At 40.9% G+C, this 16,241-nt stretch overlaps 1 protein-coding gene across 5 annotated transcripts in view; it reads left to right on the forward strand.

Annotated features, from left to right (window-relative positions):
* Window positions 1–16,241, forward strand: part of LOC132825811 (astrotactin-2-like) — a 1,607,744-nt gene that overhangs the window by 517,832 nt on the left and 1,073,671 nt on the right. For 2 of the 5 annotated variants that reach the window (XM_060841306.1, XM_060841303.1), the window contains exon 5: window positions 14,138–14,156. The exons of 2 other annotated variants lie outside the window; for them this stretch is intronic. In XM_060841306.1, the coding sequence (XP_060697289.1) occupies window positions 14,138–14,156 (19 nt within the window). Of the gene's footprint in view, window positions 1–11,810; window positions 11,821–14,137; window positions 14,157–16,241 lie in introns of all 5 variants that reach the window. One more of the 5 variants, XM_060841304.1, reaches the window with a different exon arrangement.

Genomic DNA, 16,241 nt, shown 5'->3' on the forward strand with positions numbered 1-16,241 from the left:
GCTGACAATTGAGTTGGTGTAAGAAAACAAATAGATCCACTCATCACCCTCTCCTTTGCTCAATAATGGTGCAAGTTGAGAAAAGTGTACTCTCTCTGAAACTGTTAGTCAGTCCAAACCAATTCCTAGCCCTGGCTTACTCATTGATGTCTATTCACTTCAGTTGAAAATGTGTTGCTGGTTAAAGCACAGCAGGTTAGGCAGCATCCAAGGAATAGGAAATTTGACGTTTCGGGCATAAAGGGCTTATGCCCGAAACGTCGAATTTCCTATGGATGCTGCCTAACCTGCTGTGCTTTAACCAGCAACACATTTTCAACTGTGATCTCCAGCATCTGCAGACCTCATTTTTTACCCGTCTATTCACTTCAGCCATGTCAGCTATCTGGGACATGCTGATCTCCATCTGAACAAAATATCAATCAAAACCTCACTAAAAGAACCATGGCCCATTGACTGAACAGGCAAAGAAAGTTGCACAGTTGCATTCCCTGAAATTAACCTTTCTAAATTTAGAATATTCTTTATTGTCATGTGTAATCACCTACAGAAGTATAGGAGTACAGTGAAACTTTTAGAATGTCGCCTCATGGCACCATCTTAGGTACAAGTACCTAGGTACAAATCTTAGGTACAAAAGAGGAATAAAAAGACAAGGAGTTGTATTACTTTACAGTGTTTCCCAATGGTTGCTCAAGTCCTTTCAGTTCAGTTACCATCACTGTGCCCTCATGAATTTATCAAACCCACCATTGGCATCGGGTTAACATCATTGTCAATAAGTAAAAGGTGATCATTCAAGGTAAGCTAATAATCATGCATTGGGTTGCTTTTAAGTTTGTCCTTGTTTAAGAGTTGCAGCAAAAACCTCATTGGGGATGATCTTCTTCACTGATATCATCAGAAAGGAATAATTAGTCATTTCTCTCAATATTATTTTTGATATTATGTTCTGAATAAAATGTTTGTTGCATTGTCAACATACTTCAGTAAAATTTGTTGAAAACAATGTGTTTTATGAATTTCTGAAAGACAAGATTCGATAGGATGCTTCACACAGACATAATAACATACTCCTCTATTATCTAGCAAAGTGCTGTTGCATTTGACTGGTTCCATTCTTTTTTGTCCAGTCGTAATCAGAGTATCACCCACAATGGCTTGCTTTGCCTCTCTTGAGCTGTAACTGCTGGAGTCTCCCAGGGATCAAATATGGCACTCCCCGATTCCTAACGGACATGCTGTCCTTTGCCGAATTTGTTTGTAAACAAACCCTTGATGCTAATGTTACCCACCCCTGCTGCACTGTCTCTAAAACCTGGAATCCAATTACTGGGTGTGCAGAAACTCCCTCCAACTAAATTTGCAAGTTACATAGCACCAAGTTATAATCCAACAGGTTTATTCGAAATCACAAGCTTTCAGAACACTGCTCCTTCATCAGTCGAAGTGACGAAGGAGCAGCACTTCAAAAGATTGTGATTTCAAATAATCCTGCTGGACTCTGACTTGGTGTCGTGCAACTTCTGACTTTGTCCACCCCAGTCTAACACTGACACCTCCACACCACAACTAAATTTGAGAAGTGTAGATCTATTGTTTTCTGCTCCCACCACAAAATTCACTCCCTTGCTGTTTACTCCACCTGTTTCCTTGATCGGGCTGAAGGAGACCATTGGCAATTTTGGACTGGAACATTTCCATCTCTAAACATAGGCAGTTCAGCAAAGGAAATGGCACTCAGTAGTACTGGAAATGCACAGCAGGTCAGACAGTATCTGAGGAGCAGGAAAATCGATATTCCAGGTAAGAGCCCTTCATCAGAAGCATTCCTGATGAAGGGCTCCTGCCCGAATCGTCGATTTTCCTGCTCCTCGGATGCTGCCTGACCTGCTGTGCATTTCCAGCACCACTCTGATCTTGACTCTAATCTCCAGCATCTGCAGGCCTCACTTTTGCCTAAAGAAAATGGCACTGCCTACCTGTGTGCCAACCTCCTATATCTGTTCCTGACTTTGAACTCTCTTCTGAGGTTGGGTAAGAGGAGCGGCTGGCAGGAAAGAGAAGATACCTTTCTTTTCAATTGATTTGTTTGAAGTCATCAGAGAGCTTATTTAAGAACCCACCTTCTGCTCTCCTAAGATTTTACCAGGATGGTTGGCTGTTGGGAGCTTGTTGGAGCTGACCAGCTATAACCTGGCGAGAACATTGACAACAACACTGAAGCAGTTTCATTGAATGTAAATAAAACGTTAAAGGTTTTGACCAAAAAAAGAGAAACTTACTGATCAGTAATAACATTCTTGAAATCAATCTTTTCCTACACTACCCTGGGCCCTAGCAATCCATGTGCTTTGGCTACTGGGAACATTGAAATTCTCTTAATTTTCATACTATAGACACACAGTGGTTATACCAATGACACTCATTTAGGCCCAGAATATGTGTTACTTCCCTAGTGTTTTACCTTCATTCCTGCTTATCATCCATGAATAAGTGTCAGCTCAAGATCACCAAGATGCAATCCGATGAAAATCATGCTTTACGGCACATAGCCATTTGGAGTAAGTTTGTGACGTGCAGTTAAATGCACCTTCTGTTTCCTGCCTCCAACGGAACCGTCTCACTTTCAATATCTTTTATGACCTCTAAGTAAATTACTGGACACACTTCATTACCAAGACTGTCAGAATCCTATTCTGTAAGAAGGACAAAGGCTACAGACGCATGGAACACCACCACCTGCAAATTCCATTTCCAACTACACAGCCAATTGACTTGAAATTATATCTGTGTTCCTTCACTATGACTGGGTCAAAGATGCTGGAACTCACTTGCTAAAACACTGTGGGTCTCCCCACACCACAAGGACGGCAGTGGTTCAAGTAGGAAGCTTAATACCACATTCTTTAAGGCAATTAGCGATGGCCAATAAATGCTGGATTAGCCAATGACATCCACATCCCATGAACAAATAGAAGAAAGTCTTGACTCTGCCCTAGTCTAAGTTCAACTGCTGCTGAAATCCTCAACTCAACCTTTGTTAGTCATTTTTGGTTAGTATTTCCAATGCTCTTCCAGACAGCTTCAAATGTCGTATCTCCCATCAAATTCACCTCATCACAAGCACTGATTCCCTTATCCTAACTCACTTTAAACCTTTCCACTGCTATGCTCGCTGACCTACATTAACTCTCCCTGAGGTAGCAGCATAATTTTAAAATACTCTTTCTTGTTTTTCAATGCCACCATAGCATTGCTCCCCCTTATCCCTGTAACTTGTTGCACCTCTATCACCTCATAAGCCATCTACTGTCTTCCAATTCTAGCCTCTTGTTCATTTCCTGACTGTCATTCTTGGTGGTTATGCTTTCAGCTACTTTGGTCCCAGATTCTGAAGTTCCCTCTGTAAATCTACCTGTCCTTTGTAATTTCTTCTGACATCTATGACCACCTGCCCTTCAATCTCCTTACAGAACTCAATGTTTTTGTTTGACAATACTCCTATGAAGCAAGTTTTAATGTTATACTGTTCCGAGGTTCCACTTAAGTGTCAGCTGTTGCACATAGCATTCACGTAAATAACATTCTCTCCTATGACATCAGCCATGGAGCAGGAGTAATTATAAAATATCCCTTGATGTAATGGTAAGTTAAACTGTGATTAAGAAAAGGATTATCATTATAATTTTTGAATGGTAATATTATGAAAGCAACCTGATGTAATTGAAATACTGATATCAAAACATGCCCATTTCATAAATTTTGTACAATATGAGACCTTTCCCAATTGCCTGGGATCCTGAGGGAAGGTGCTGCCAAGTCTTCCTGACAGCTATCTGAACTGTCAAGAAATGTTTTCCCAGTTGTTCACTTAAGTTTAATATAGATTAAATTCAATATTACACAGCTGCCTCAAAAACATTCATCATTCCATATTTATTTCATATTTATTTGCATTTTTATATAAAATGCAAATAAGCTATTGAAAATTTAAATACATTTGAAAATAACTTGACTTAGAATCACCACTCATTTTTGCTGCTTTTCTGAGGTGGGTCACGTACAATTACAAAAAACAGATATTTCTAGCACAAATTGCAATCACTGATTTTAAAAATCATTGTGTTGTGAATTGACTATGCCTCATAGGATGTGTTAGTCACTTTGGTAAATCTCCAGTAATTTTCATGAATTTACATGCCTTCAAGATGATTCTTAAGCTGGTCCTTTTGATACTAATGACATTTAATTATTTTCAATTTATTTTGATTATCTAAGAAATCAACTTCTGAAATCCAATAGAAATTCTCTCTCTCGCTCTTGAGCCATTTTCCATCATTTAAAAATGTGCTTTTCACAAATGGTGGTCTAAATATTCCAATTCGGAAAATAATTTGTAACTGCTTCAATAAAACATCACCAAATTCTCAGTTTTAAATGGATCAAGCAATATATTTCAAAACAAAAATATTTTGAATGTAAAACAGGTGACAAAATCACGACTGAGGAATAGATTTTTTCAGAGAAGTTGAACTGACCAGAAGCAATATCTAAACTAAAAAAAAATCCTAGTTTTCAAACCCCTCTGTGGTCCCTTCCTGTTGCTGAAATCATCTCAAACTGCAAGCAGTCCAGGATGTCTGTGTTCCTCTAATTTGGCTTCTTGTGAGAGCATAGCTATAATTGCTTCACCATTGGTGGATACGCCTTCAGTTGCAGGCCTTAAGCCTTGGAATTCTCTCCCTAGATCTCTCTATTTCACCTTAAGACCGACCTGCTGGCCCATCTTTTTGTGAACTGACAGATTTGCTCTGTATATCACTGTGTCCTCCTCTATAAAGTTCTGATGAAGCGACTTGGGACATTTCATTCCATTAAAGTTGCTGTATAAATACATCTTATTGCTGGTCATAAACTTTAACATTAATCATAAACATGAATGCAATTTTGTATACATAGAGTGGAAACTATCTATCTCCTTTTTTTTGTCTAAATATTGCCAATTTTGAGACTTCACAAATTATTTTTCACCTATTTAAGTAACCAATTACATTTGAAGGGATCTGTTAGCTGAGTTGGCTGGAAAACTGGTTTGTGATACAAAGTGACACCAAAAGTGTGCGTTCAATTCCTGCACCGACTAAAGTCACAATGAGGGACCTTTCTTCTCAATCTCTCCCATCACCTGAGACATGGTGAGAGAGCAGCCCTATGGTCTGACAGGACAATGGTAACTTTACCTTCTAGCAAAATGTTTTGAGAATCAAAGTCATTTCTGAGTTAAGAGATGAGATTTTTTAAACATGATTTGCTGGAAAGTTGATATCAAGATTTCGAATGATTGAATGACTTTGTTATCACAAGTGAGAAGAACAGTAAAATACAGCGAAAAGCTTTTCCACCCACTGTAATCTGGCAGCATTTTGAATAGTTTTCGAAATAAGAAAAACACAGAAAGGTACAGCTAAAAGAGAGTCCATCCATCCTGAGTCAGGTCGTCATCAATAATGCCTGCGCCTCCATCTCTTCTCCATGGTCTAGACCGGACCCAAATAATGCCGAGGTTGGCAATTCCAGCATCATCTGCCGTTGGGCTGATTGTTCTTGAGACCACCTGTGCCGGATATTGCCAACGTTGGAGTCACTTCTCAGTGCCACTGGGCCGCCTCGTCAATGTTGCTTTGATCCCCTTCTACTGCACCTTCACCACCTGCCATCGTTGAACCCAACCAACAACAAAGTCGCTGTTCCTCAGGCGCCATCTTTCACTGCGGGCCTACCTCACTGACGTCGCCTCTGCCAATTTAACAACCACCAATTCCAACACCAGGTACTGTGCTCACTCTGGAAAATTAAGTAGGAACCCATTCTCAGCCACCACAAGGTCTGCGCTGGGCTGGCTCGAATCCGTGCTGGGATTCATCACCACTGCCTATGGTAGTAGAAGGAAGTGAGTTCGAAAAGAAGAGAAACAAAGGGAAAAAAAGATGAATGATCAGAGCAGACAAACTTCATCACTGGAACCCTACTCCACCACCACCGGGATGGTGTCACTATTTCCTGTGAGTGGCTGATTTGGAGCTGCTGTTCTTGGATTACACAACAAAACAGTTGTGACAAAGTTTTTCCCTTAAATGATGCAAATCTTTGGATTGGCTTGGATTAAATATTTAGGCGCCCCCCAACTTATACTTAATATTTAAATATTCCACATTTGGGAAGATTCCCCTTCTTCACATAGCGACTATCTTCTCAAATACTTGTACAGTGTTCCCGCACATAAGCAGAAAAACTCTTGACACAATGTTGTGAAGGAAGTGATGCATGCTTTCTGATATTTTTCATTGTGCTTTTCATACAGAAACTACAATAGTAACCAAATGGAAACACTTAGTGAAGGTCACGGATCATTCATTCGTGGTCATTTTTGGTTGTCTTTGACATTTAAACATTGCTGAAGAAGCTTAATGCTCTAAGCCGTCAAGATTCTTTAGTAGTGCAAAATTGCTTTAGTCATAGTCGTAGAGGTTTACAGCATGTAAGGAGGCCCTTCGGCCCAACTTGTCCATGCCACTCAGTTTGCACAATTGATCTAGTCTCATTTGCATGCATTTGATCCACATTCTTCAATACCTATCTCATCCAACTTGTCCACAGTCTTAGTATAAACTACTTGCAATAACATCCTTGAGTAAGGTCAGAAGTAAAGGAGCAACTTTAATTTCCACAAGGTCCTTGATGCCTTGTCACAGGGTAGAGGAATGGAACAGACTGACAGAAATTGCATGGTTCAGCCAGCCACATCGTTAATTGCTGAAAAGAGTGCTGAGGGGACTTGTTGATCTAATGAACACTCCTTGCTTGCTTTATTGCACTGTGATTTCATTAGGATTGTTTAATACTCAAGTGCATGCAGTGGACTGAGGGCTATGTTTGCATGGCAACCAAGAAAGAAAGAAAGTTGTAGTGAAGTGAGACTATCAGACAGGACAGAGGTTATTAGCAATGTGTATGAAGAGGATTTTCTCTTCCTAAGTGTTTGTCCAGTGAATACTGATTCCTAGAGTTTCTGTCATTCTGAAACTGGGGTGGCATGATGCCTCACAGCGCCAGAAACCCGGGTTCGATTCCAACCTCAGGCGACTGTGTGGAGTTTGCTCATTCTCCCCATGTCTATGTGGGTTTCCTCCAGGTACTCTGGTTTCCTCCACAGTCCAAAAGTGTGTGGGCTACATGGATTGACCGGGGGATCCAAGATGGCGGCGACCCAGCAAGTCTGAGTCTGCAGTGCTCCTCCCAAGACTTGGGCAAAGTGGGTCACCCACCCCCACTCACCAAATCATTTAAAATAGCTGTTTAATCTAATTAGTTGTTTAGTATTGAATTTAAACAATTTAATCTTCAGTAAAAATGACTAAAGGGAAGGGATCCCGCAGCTCTCAGCAAGCAGGAACCCCTCCCCCATCCTCTCCAGCCGCAGCAGAGGTGTCCGCGTCGCCCTGGGGGACTTACCTACGGTGGCGAGCCTCGTGGAAATCATCTCCAAACTAGATGCAAAGATCGACGCTTTTATTGAAGAATCCCGAAGCCGATGGGATTCACTCTCGGCCGCGCTGCAAAAGCACAACCAAGACATCAAGGAAATCGAGCGCCGAGTCGGAGGGGCGGAGTTAAAGGCTGCAACCTCCGAAACTACAACGCAATCGGTCGTGGATCGGGTCTGGACTCTCGAACCACATTGATGACCTCAAGAATCGAGGTCGTCGAAAAAATATTCATTTGCTGGGTCTTCCTGAACGGGAAGAAGAAGGCCAGCTTACAGCGTTTCTCGAACAGTGGCTGCCACAGCTTTTAAATCTGGAGGCTGGATCAGGCCAGGTAAGTGTGGAATAGGCCTACCGGGTCGCAATACGTGGGCCTGGCTCGAACCAGCACCCCTGCCCGGTCCTATTCCGGCTGCAGAGCTATAAGGAGAGGCAGATACTCCTAGAAACCTCTAGAAATCTTGGAAAAGATCCCCAAGCCATGATCTATAAAGGTTCTGAGATCATGTTATTCCAGGGCTTTTCCCCCACATGGATTGACTATGCTAAATTGTCCATAGAGTCCAGGATGTGCAGGCTAGGTAGGTTAGCAATGGGAAATAGACGGTTACAGGGGCGGGGTGGATTTAAGTGGGAGGCTCTTCAAAGGGTTGGTATGGACTCAATGGACTGAACAGCTTGCTTCCACACTGTAGAGGTTCTATTTGATTTTATGATAAGCTGATGTCTTTAAAAACTTTACTGAAAACAACAAATGCTGGAGACCACAGTGAGTCAGACAGCGGAGGGAGAGAGCAAGCTAACGTTATGAGTCTAAATGGAGCTGTATCCACTGCAAAGGATGGTAAGATTTATTTTTGTTTCCCATGTTTTGTCTTATTTACAATTCAAGTGTTATCAAGCAGCTCTGACATAACAATATCCCATCAAGTTTTCCACGTTTCCAAAGCCTGAAACCCCAGTTTCCCAGTCAATACTATTTAACCGGATGGTGAATACACTGTGTGAAATTTGATTTTGAGATTTGACCTGTGGAAGGTAAGAATGGGCACTGAAGTAATCGTTTTCAACAGCCTTTGTGTCAGCAATGTCAATCCAAACTTGTCTTTCTGTTGCCCTTGCAACGACACTGAAACTGCAGCTCTCCGTTTAAAAAAAAAACACAATAAGAATAAGCCGATAAGACATTTGGAAGTTCATAAGTCAGCTGTTCATATGCAAATCCCCACACATTTCAGCACTTGTTGCTATGGCTCTGCAGCGAAGTACAAAATGATTAAACTGAGATGAAGAGTAAAGCTATCCTAATTGCATCATGGTTGGCCTTTCAATTCATCCTGGTGGCTGTTGCTTTATCATAAACCGTCTGGATTCACATGAATAATTTTGCTTTTAATTGACATTTGTGTCTTACATAACAGTGAAGGTATGCATATCATTATTGCAAATAAACAGCTTTTACAGTTGATCATGTGATCACATAACATGAAGAAAACCATAATGGGAGCTGTTTGAATAATCCCGCTGTGTAGAAAACCCAACACTGGGCAAAAAGAAGAATTAAAATTAAAAGTGGGTTGACAGATTGATCTAAATATGCAAGCATGCAAATGATCGATGTGGAATAAACGAAGAAATTTGTGATGTGATTGTTGATAAAGTCACGTATATAATCAATGTAGTCTTGCATCCAGTATTCATATGTTGATAGTAAGATAACCATCCAATTTTTTCAGCATTACATGCTTGTCAAGAAGTGTAAGAATTCATTACATCCTGTTATGAGTCACTGGCTTGCCAAGTACTGAGGTCTGTCAGACCAATTAACCTTCAGCTGAATGGTAGGGCAACGCTACGCCTCTGATATTTTACTGTCCTTACTACACTTCCCAACAATGTAACATTAGCTGCCATGAGATAGAAACAAGAAAGGTAGAAATTTCAATTTGGGAACCTGAAATAATCTAAATATCTGTCATAAATCATTTCAACAGCTAAATAAAAGTTAAATTGAAACAAATGGTCCAATCTTTAAATCCAAGGTTTTTAATTCATCATCATATCAGAGTATATTTGAATAATGACCATTGTTTGAGGATTAATTTATCAGAAAATAAGTGCATTCAGTGATTATAGGACTGAAGAAACTTGTTCAGAATCGACCGATAAAGTGGCTGAGGATGCTAGGAAATAGCTGAGAGAAAAGAAAAGAGAACCATTGTTTGTGTTCATAATGAATCAAGAAGGGTGAATTATCTTTAAACGCGCAAGGATGCTTTGAATCTCTGAAATGAAACAAGGATATTTAGCATTTGCGTATGCCACTATTCAGCAGTGAAAGACGTTGGTGCACCAAACTCTTAACCTATCAATGATTTGTGCACAAGAATCAGTTTTAAGAATAATGAGTTCAGTTGTTTGAATAATCACATTTTCCCTTCAATGAGGAAAAGCTTTGTCATGTTTATTGCTGCAGGTGGGTTTCATAAGAAAAAGAACCTATTGAGTTTATGAAGCCTGTATATACTGGCTCTCTAACACAACATGCCTATCCCTGTACATCTGTGAAATTGTTCCCTGCTGAAATGATACTCCTATAAAATTTTCTAATCTCATGTATAACATACAAAAAATATAACCTGGAATTTTATTGAACAAACATCAGAAATTGCTGGAAATGCTCATCTGTGGCGAGAGTAGACAATTGAACTGCTGATAGGGACCCAGAATCAAGCCTGCAAGATAATTGAAAGAGACTCACTTGAATGAGAGGCCTGGACCTCTTGCTGATCAGGTAGTCATTTTGATGCATTCGAGAATTGGAGAATGCAGTGAGTACAGCTACAGTTCACTAAGTAGTTACCCAGAAAACGTTGCACATTAAATCACAGTCCACCTCCTGGGCAACTGTTACGATGATGCCCACCTCCCAACTTATCATCCCACCACTCCCCCTTAGAATTGTACCTTCCCTCAGACTCCTGAAACCTTGTGGTCCCACACTTTCATCCTCCTGGGATCCAGCAAACCCAATTTCCTGGGACCCAACAATTCACTCTCTCTTCACAGACACAGCATCATCTTCCCTGCCACTGAAACAAATGTGCCCCCCTTCCCACATCAAACATTATCCCCCTACCCCACCTACATCCCCAACCCTCTTCAGCCAAATTCTAACACCTCACCTCCTCAGGATCTGGCATTTCTTTTCCAAGTCAAGACTTCCCTCTTTCCTCCAGTCCCCTACACCCATTTTGGGGATCTGGCACCCCACTCTTACATCCATAAACACTGAATTGCTTAACAGGCACCAGTCCCACATTGTGTCCTGCCATTCCAGCCATTAGACACCCTTCTTACCTGGCACTCTGCCCATTTATTGCCCTGATACTCTACCCATCTGGCATCCTACCGACCTGACAAATTTCCCACCTGGGACCCTACTTGGAGAAAGTGAGAACTGTAGATGTTGGAGATCAGAGGTCTGATGTAGAGATTATCCTCGAAACATCGACTCTCCTGCTCCTCTGATGCTGCCTGACCGGCTGTGCTTTTCCAGCGCCACACTTTTTTCCCCTTACACTTACCTTACACACTTATCCTTTCACAGGAGACATAAAGGTCTCTGTGATGCTGGGCATTTAAATCATAGAATATGGCAACTGACTACTGTGAAAGAAGGGGGCATGGTTTGCTTTCTCTCAGCTATCTCACACTATAATAGTGAGGTTGGAGTTGAGATTGGCTTCACAACCTGCAGCGTCATGATCAGAATCTCTTGCCAGAATATAGACCTTTTTCTTCATATTAAAGGAGTGGGAGTGGAGTGGCCATCTGAAATGAGCAAAGTATTGATCAATGATAGAACACACTACTCTGATTCAGAAAGTTATGGGTTTAAGCTCTAAAGACCTGGGCACATAACCCAGACTGAAACTTCATTCTTTTGTTGGAGGTACCATCTTTAGAATGAGACATCATACTAAGATCTTCAGGTTGATATAAAATAACAAAAGCAGGGAATTTTGCCAGATTCCACCTAAATCTTACCCCTCAAACCATGTTATCAATAACACATTATCTGGTTGTTTCCTTCATTTTTCAATTCACTTTGGGATGTGTCATCCTTAATTGCCCAGTACTAACTTATGTTGAGACAATGATAATGGACAACTGCCTTGAATGCTTCTCCTTTGCTATGTCATTACAAAGTAGTTAAGAATTAATCACGTTATTGTAACATTGGAGTCAAGTCACATTTAGGTCAATTCGGGTGAAGACTGCAGATTTCCTCTCTGAAGAGAATTGTTGACCCACATTTTATTCATGAAAATCTTGTTATGACATAATTACTATTATGGCTATTGCAGTTTTCTACCAATGTATTTAACATCATGATTTTCAATGGAAAGGCAGTAGCACAGAAATAATGTTGCTGGACTAGTAATCAGAAACTCTTGGATAATGATCTAGGGACATGGGCTCAACTGCCACCATAACAGATGACTTTTAATTTTAATTTATAAAAGGGAATTAAAAGCTAGCCTAATGTCAACATTATCAATTATTGTAAAAACCATTCCATTAAGTAATGTTCTTCAGAGAAGAAAATCTGCTGTCCTTCCCTAGTCTGGTCTACATATGACTCCAGATACACAGCAATATAGTTGACTCTCAAGTGCAGTTAGGGATGGGCAATAAAGTCTGGTCTAGCCTGTGAATCAGCACAAACATAAAATTTCCACAGGTCTCACAGTGAAATTTGATAACATGCTCATTGATAATCAGTCTAATGCTAGCCTAGCATGCAACCTTATCCAAAAAATATGCTGTTGAAGGAGCTGAGCTTGATGCAAATTGACTGCCACATTTTCTGTAATTACACAAGTGATTACATTCAAAGTTTATATAAAGTATCTTTACCCTGGGAATAGCAATTGAATATGTTTAAAGGAAGTTAGGTCATGTTGGCATTGGGTTACATGGAACTGGAGCCTGGGTTTGCTGGAATCCAAGTAAGATTCTTGTTTTACCACCTTCTGTAAATGACAATGTTCAGTAAAGCACATTGCTGTTCCATTACAAGAGTGTAGATCTCTCATTACTATATGGTGGCAATGATTACCAGACTCACAGGATTTGAGATGGTCATTGGAACCTAAAATGAAGCAAACAATACGAAGACTCCAGCAACTGAAAATGTGTTGCTGGAAAAGTGCAGCAGGTCAAGCAGCATCCAAGGAGCAGGAGAATCGACATTTCCTGAAGAAGGGCTCATGTCCAAAATGTCGATTCTCTTGCTCCTTGGATGCTGCCTGACCTGCTGCGCTTTTCCAGCAACACATTTTCAGCTCTGATCTCCAACATCTGCAGTCCTCACTTTTTCCTAGAAGACTCCAGCAATTCAAACTCAGAGGTGGGGAAAGTGCCCAAAATGAGGTTAAGCAGTACTTGTGTCTGGCTATAAACCGACATTGGGGAGGAATTATGACATGAACCAGGGAATGGGAAGATCTGCACAAAAGCTACAGAACATATGGAGAAGACCCATAGCAGAGTACATGGCTAGTGACAGGTAGAAATCAACTGACCAAATAAAGTATTTTAGAAATGAAAATAATGAGAGATAGCAAGAAATAAGTGCAAGGAAAATATACCAACATCAGTGAATAAGGTACTAACCAAGTCATGGTGAAATTCCATTGACAGGAACCCAACACCGACAATTTGAAAGAGAGTTATAGGTATAATGAGAAATACAGGTAAGACTATGGTAGCAGGGGACCACAGCAGTCCATCACCATCCTAGCAACAGGGCATGCAGAGGAACAGGATGAACTCTCCCTGGGGGATGTGACAGAGCACAGCAAGAATTTAATTTCCTTGATTATACAGAGCCACAGTATGAAATTTGTTGTGCAGGTTAAAGTACGTGGCTGAGAATAAGATTACATTGCATACCAGGGAGATATAATTATCCCTTTGTATGTTAGACCATGGATGAGACCAGGAATGTTTAGAACATCTTCCATTAAATGTTGTGGCTCATGATTTACAGAAAATAAAGTTAGAGGCTAGGTGCATGCTCAATTTTGCTACAATGGAAAAGGAATTGTGGAGATCTTACATTTAATTCCTAATTATTATGATCCTTTATTAGGCAGAGCTGCTTATAACTTTATACACTATGCATTTAGCAAGGACCAAAGTCATTACATTCCTAGCATTGCAAAAAGACAGACAGTCTGTTTCTCTCATAACAGAAAGTGCAATTGTCAGGAAAACAGCCGACTGAAAATGGTAGCTGGCACCCACCAGAATTTAGTCTGTTTCAATACTGCTAACATGGGGTGGTATGGTGACTCAGTGGGTAGCACTGCTGCCTCACAACACCAGGGACCCAGGTTCGATTCCACTCTTGGATGACTATCTGTGCAGGGTTTGCACGTTGTCCTCGTGTCTGTCTGGGTTTCCTCTAGGTATTCATGTTTCCTCTCACAGGCCATAATTCCCAGGGATGTGTGGCTTAGGTGGATTAGTCATGGTATATGCAGGATCACAGGGAAAATGGTTGCGGGGTGTGGGTCTAGGTGGGATGCTCTTTGGAGGGTTGGTGTGAATTAGATGAGCTGAATGGCTTGCTCCCACACTGTTGGGATTCTATGAGTAAAATTGTTGTATACATCATGGTCCAGAGACAAGTCATTGCTAGAAGTTGTCATTCAATTCTATCAACATTATGATCCTTCAGGTAAACAAAAGAGAACATACCTTGTGTATGTCTTCTAAGAAAATCCAGGAATACTATTGGACATTATTCTCCCAAGGACAAGATACTTGTGTGGAGAGGTTGTGGGTGGGAGGATAGTTGGGGGGTGCGGAGGCGAGGTGGTGGGCAGGCAAAGGTGTTGAAAAGAGAAACTGGAAAAGAATTTGGGGAAAGATACAGGATAAAACAATCTGGGTCTATAGCATGTGCAGGGCAAGTTATGTCATTGTTATGAGATCAGAAAGAACTGGACCCTGGATCTGTCGGGCTCCAGATGTAGTGACCTCTGTATTTCCATCCTGTGTACAGTTATATTCATTATAGCCAGTTGCTGTTCACTCTCAAGTGTAAATCTCACATTACCATTGCATTTCATCAGCTATGAAGTAATTTGGGATGCCTTGGGATTATGAGAAATAATGTATAAATACATGTTTATTCCTTATCAAAGCAGAATTCTACTAAGAATGTAAAGGGTAATTGGAATTGAGTGAAAATTCACATTCTAAGATAGATACATGTGCACTTGGTGCATCTCTTGTCACCCTTTGTTATCCTGCTGTACAAATGCTGGTTCGCGAATGTTGGGAATGGTGGTTTATTCAGAGTTCAAATCTTGCTCCTTGCAGCAAAATGACAGTTGACAGTTGGCAGCGACTGAAGTGGAACTTCATAAACTAACTGCTGCCAGATTGTGTGAAAACACTGGATGAAGGCGGAGCAACTGAGAAACACAAGTAAAGACATAATTATTTTGCTTTAAAGCTTTGAGCATACAAGACCTGTAGGCAAAAACATTTGCCTTTTAGTTTAACTGGATAGGTCTTTCCTTAGTTGCCCTTGAGAAGGTGATGGCAAGATGCTTTTTTGAACACAGCAGCCCATATGCTATTGGCTGACCCACAAGGCCCTCATGGTAGGAATATTTAGATTTTGACAGTGACAGTGAAGAAACTTTGATATATTCCCAAGTCATGATGGTATGTGGCTTTGAAGGGAACTTGCGGTTGGTGGTGTTCCCATTGATCTGCTGCCCTTGGCCTTCTAGATGGAGGTAGTCGTGGATTTGGAAGGTACATTCTAAGGAGCATGGGTGAATTTCTGCAGTGAATCTTGTATACAGTACACACTGCGGCTACTGAGTATTGGTAGTGAAGGAAGCAAATGTTTGTGGGATGTATTGCCAATCAAGTAAACTGCTTTGTCCTGGATCATGTCAAACTTATTGAATGCTGTTAGAGCTATGTTCATCCAGGCAAGTAGAAAATATTCCATCACATCTAGTGTCTTGTAGATAGTAGACAGGCTTTGAGGAGTTGGGAGTTGAGTTACTCACGGCAGGATTCCTAAACTCTAATCTGCTCTTGAAGGCACCGTATTTATATAGTTAGTCCAGTTCAGTTTCTGGTTAATGGTGGCCTCCAGGATATTGATAATTGGGGATTCAGTAATGGTAACATTGACTGAAGAAGAGCAATGATTGGATTGTTTCTTATTGGAAATGGAATTTGTGTGACGCAAATGTTTCTTGGCATTTGTCAGCCCAAATCTGAATATTGTCCAGGTCTTGTTGCATATGAACGTGGATGGTTTCAGTATCTGAGGAGTTGTGAATAGTGTTGAACATTGTGCACTTATCGGTGAACATCCACACTCCTAATCTTATGATGGAGGGTAGGTCATTGATGAAGTAGCTGAAGATAGTTGGGCCTAGGACACTACGCTGAAGAACACCTACAGAGATGTCCTAGAGCCAAGATATCTGACCTCCAGCACCAGCTTTCTATGTGTGAGGTATGACTTCAACCAGAGGAGAGTTTGTCCCCTTGATTCCCAGTTTGCTGAGGTCTCACTGATGCCACACTCAGTCAAACATGGCCTTGATGTTACTTTATAATGGTAACTAAGTAAATGTGACAATGGCT

Source organism: Hemiscyllium ocellatum, chromosome 21 (genome assembly GCF_020745735.1).
Source record: "Hemiscyllium ocellatum isolate sHemOce1 chromosome 21, sHemOce1.pat.X.cur, whole genome shotgun sequence".
NCBI lineage: Eukaryota > Metazoa > Chordata > Chondrichthyes > Orectolobiformes > Hemiscylliidae > Hemiscyllium > Hemiscyllium ocellatum.